General features: G+C 53.8%; 1 protein-coding gene across 1 annotated transcript; it reads left to right on the forward strand.

Annotated features, from left to right (window-relative positions):
• Nucleotides 1–5: 5 nt before the first annotated feature.
• Nucleotides 6–335, forward strand: TCF21 (transcription factor 21; the record flags this gene model as incomplete). The annotated part of the gene is made up of 1 exon (XM_010140746.1): nucleotides 6–335. A coding segment is annotated over one exon (330 nt), but the record flags the coding sequence as incomplete, so codon positions are not given.
• Between the last annotated feature and the right edge of the window lie 1,095 nt (nucleotides 336–1,430).

Consider the following 1,430-nt stretch of genomic DNA (forward strand, 5'->3'; position numbering starts at 1 on the left):
AGGAGGGATCCAATGGCGAGAATGGCTCCCCTCAGAAGGGGAGAGGGGCCTCGGGCAAAAGGAAAAAAGCTCCCCCCAAGAAGAGCCCTTTAAATGGAGTGAGCCAGGAGGGAAAGCAGGTCCAGAGAAACGCTGCCAACGCCAGGGAGAGGGCGAGGATGAGGGTCCTTAGCAAAGCCTTCTCCAGGCTTAAGACCACTCTGCCCTGGGTGCCCCCAGACACCAAGCTTTCCAAACTGGACACCCTGAGGTTGGCCTCCAGCTATATCGCTCACCTGAGGCAGATCCTGGCCAATGACAAGTACGAAAACGGCTACATCCACCCAGTCAACCTGGTAAGTCTCAGCCGCCGGGGCCAGGCACTATGTGCGTGACCATGGGGAGAGGCAGGCGAGGAGCTGGGATGGGGCATGCGTGGGGAGAAATCTTCACTGTGCTTCTCACAGGAAGTCTGGTGCCAGCGGGGTGGCAAGGGGTACTGTGTAAGAGGACAGGTTCCCTGCTGCTCTTCTGCCCTATGCCCTGAGAGCTGAACCTCTGAGACCCCATCCGCTGGTCCTGGTAGTCCCCTCCAGCAGACAGGCAGGGGCCACGCTGGCCATGGACAGGCAGGGACAGGCTTTACTTCCCCAGAAACGCCTGAGAAACCTCAGCAGGTTGATGGCGGCTTTCTACGTGCAATCGGGTGACTGTAGAAATTTGGGTAGAGAAAGATATGTTTTAGGAAAGACCCAAGCCAAGGACCCAGGATTTATTCTTATCCCTTCTCTCTACCCTAATGTTTCCTGCCATAATAGCCCACTCAAGCCCTAGCTTTTTAAAGACAGAGCTTATGAGGCTCTGCACTCGGATTTGCTGGGTCTAGGATGTTTCTCCTACCCGTGTAAACTGGCAAAGGAGAAATAAATACCACTGTGCACTCTCCAGCTGGGGGTGTCTGCCCCAGGCACACTCTGCAAAGCCTTCCTGGGCTGCACTGCATCTCTTCTGCTGCTCCCACACCCCCAGAAAGTTTTCCCAGCAGCCCAGGGTCTCCATTCCCGGCCACCAGACACTCAATTTCCAGTTCTAAAAATACATACAACTGATGTAAACTGAGAGTGGGCGAGATCCGCCCGGGCTCTTTTTAAATATCCAGCCTTTACATTGCCCACACGTGCGCAGCCCACCAGATAAACGGATGGCAGAGAGGATTTGTGAGGACATTTCGTTGGGGTTTGGCTCTGCCTTTTGAGCTCTGGACTCTGGGAGAAGGTACATTACCCGCTGTGTCAGCTGATAAGGGCCCGGGAGATATATTTTTGGCTAAAACGAAAACCCTCAGCACAACGACATGAGAAAAAAAAAAAAGTAAAACAAAACTAATACCCAACCCAGATAAAAAAAACACTTCTCTCCTATCCCCCCACCCCTACCCCGCCCCGGCACAC

Source organism: Buceros rhinoceros, unplaced genomic scaffold (genome assembly GCF_000710305.1).
Source record: "Buceros rhinoceros silvestris isolate BGI_N320 unplaced genomic scaffold, ASM71030v1 scaffold23687, whole genome shotgun sequence".
Taxonomy (NCBI): domain Eukaryota; kingdom Metazoa; phylum Chordata; class Aves; order Bucerotiformes; family Bucerotidae; genus Buceros; species Buceros rhinoceros.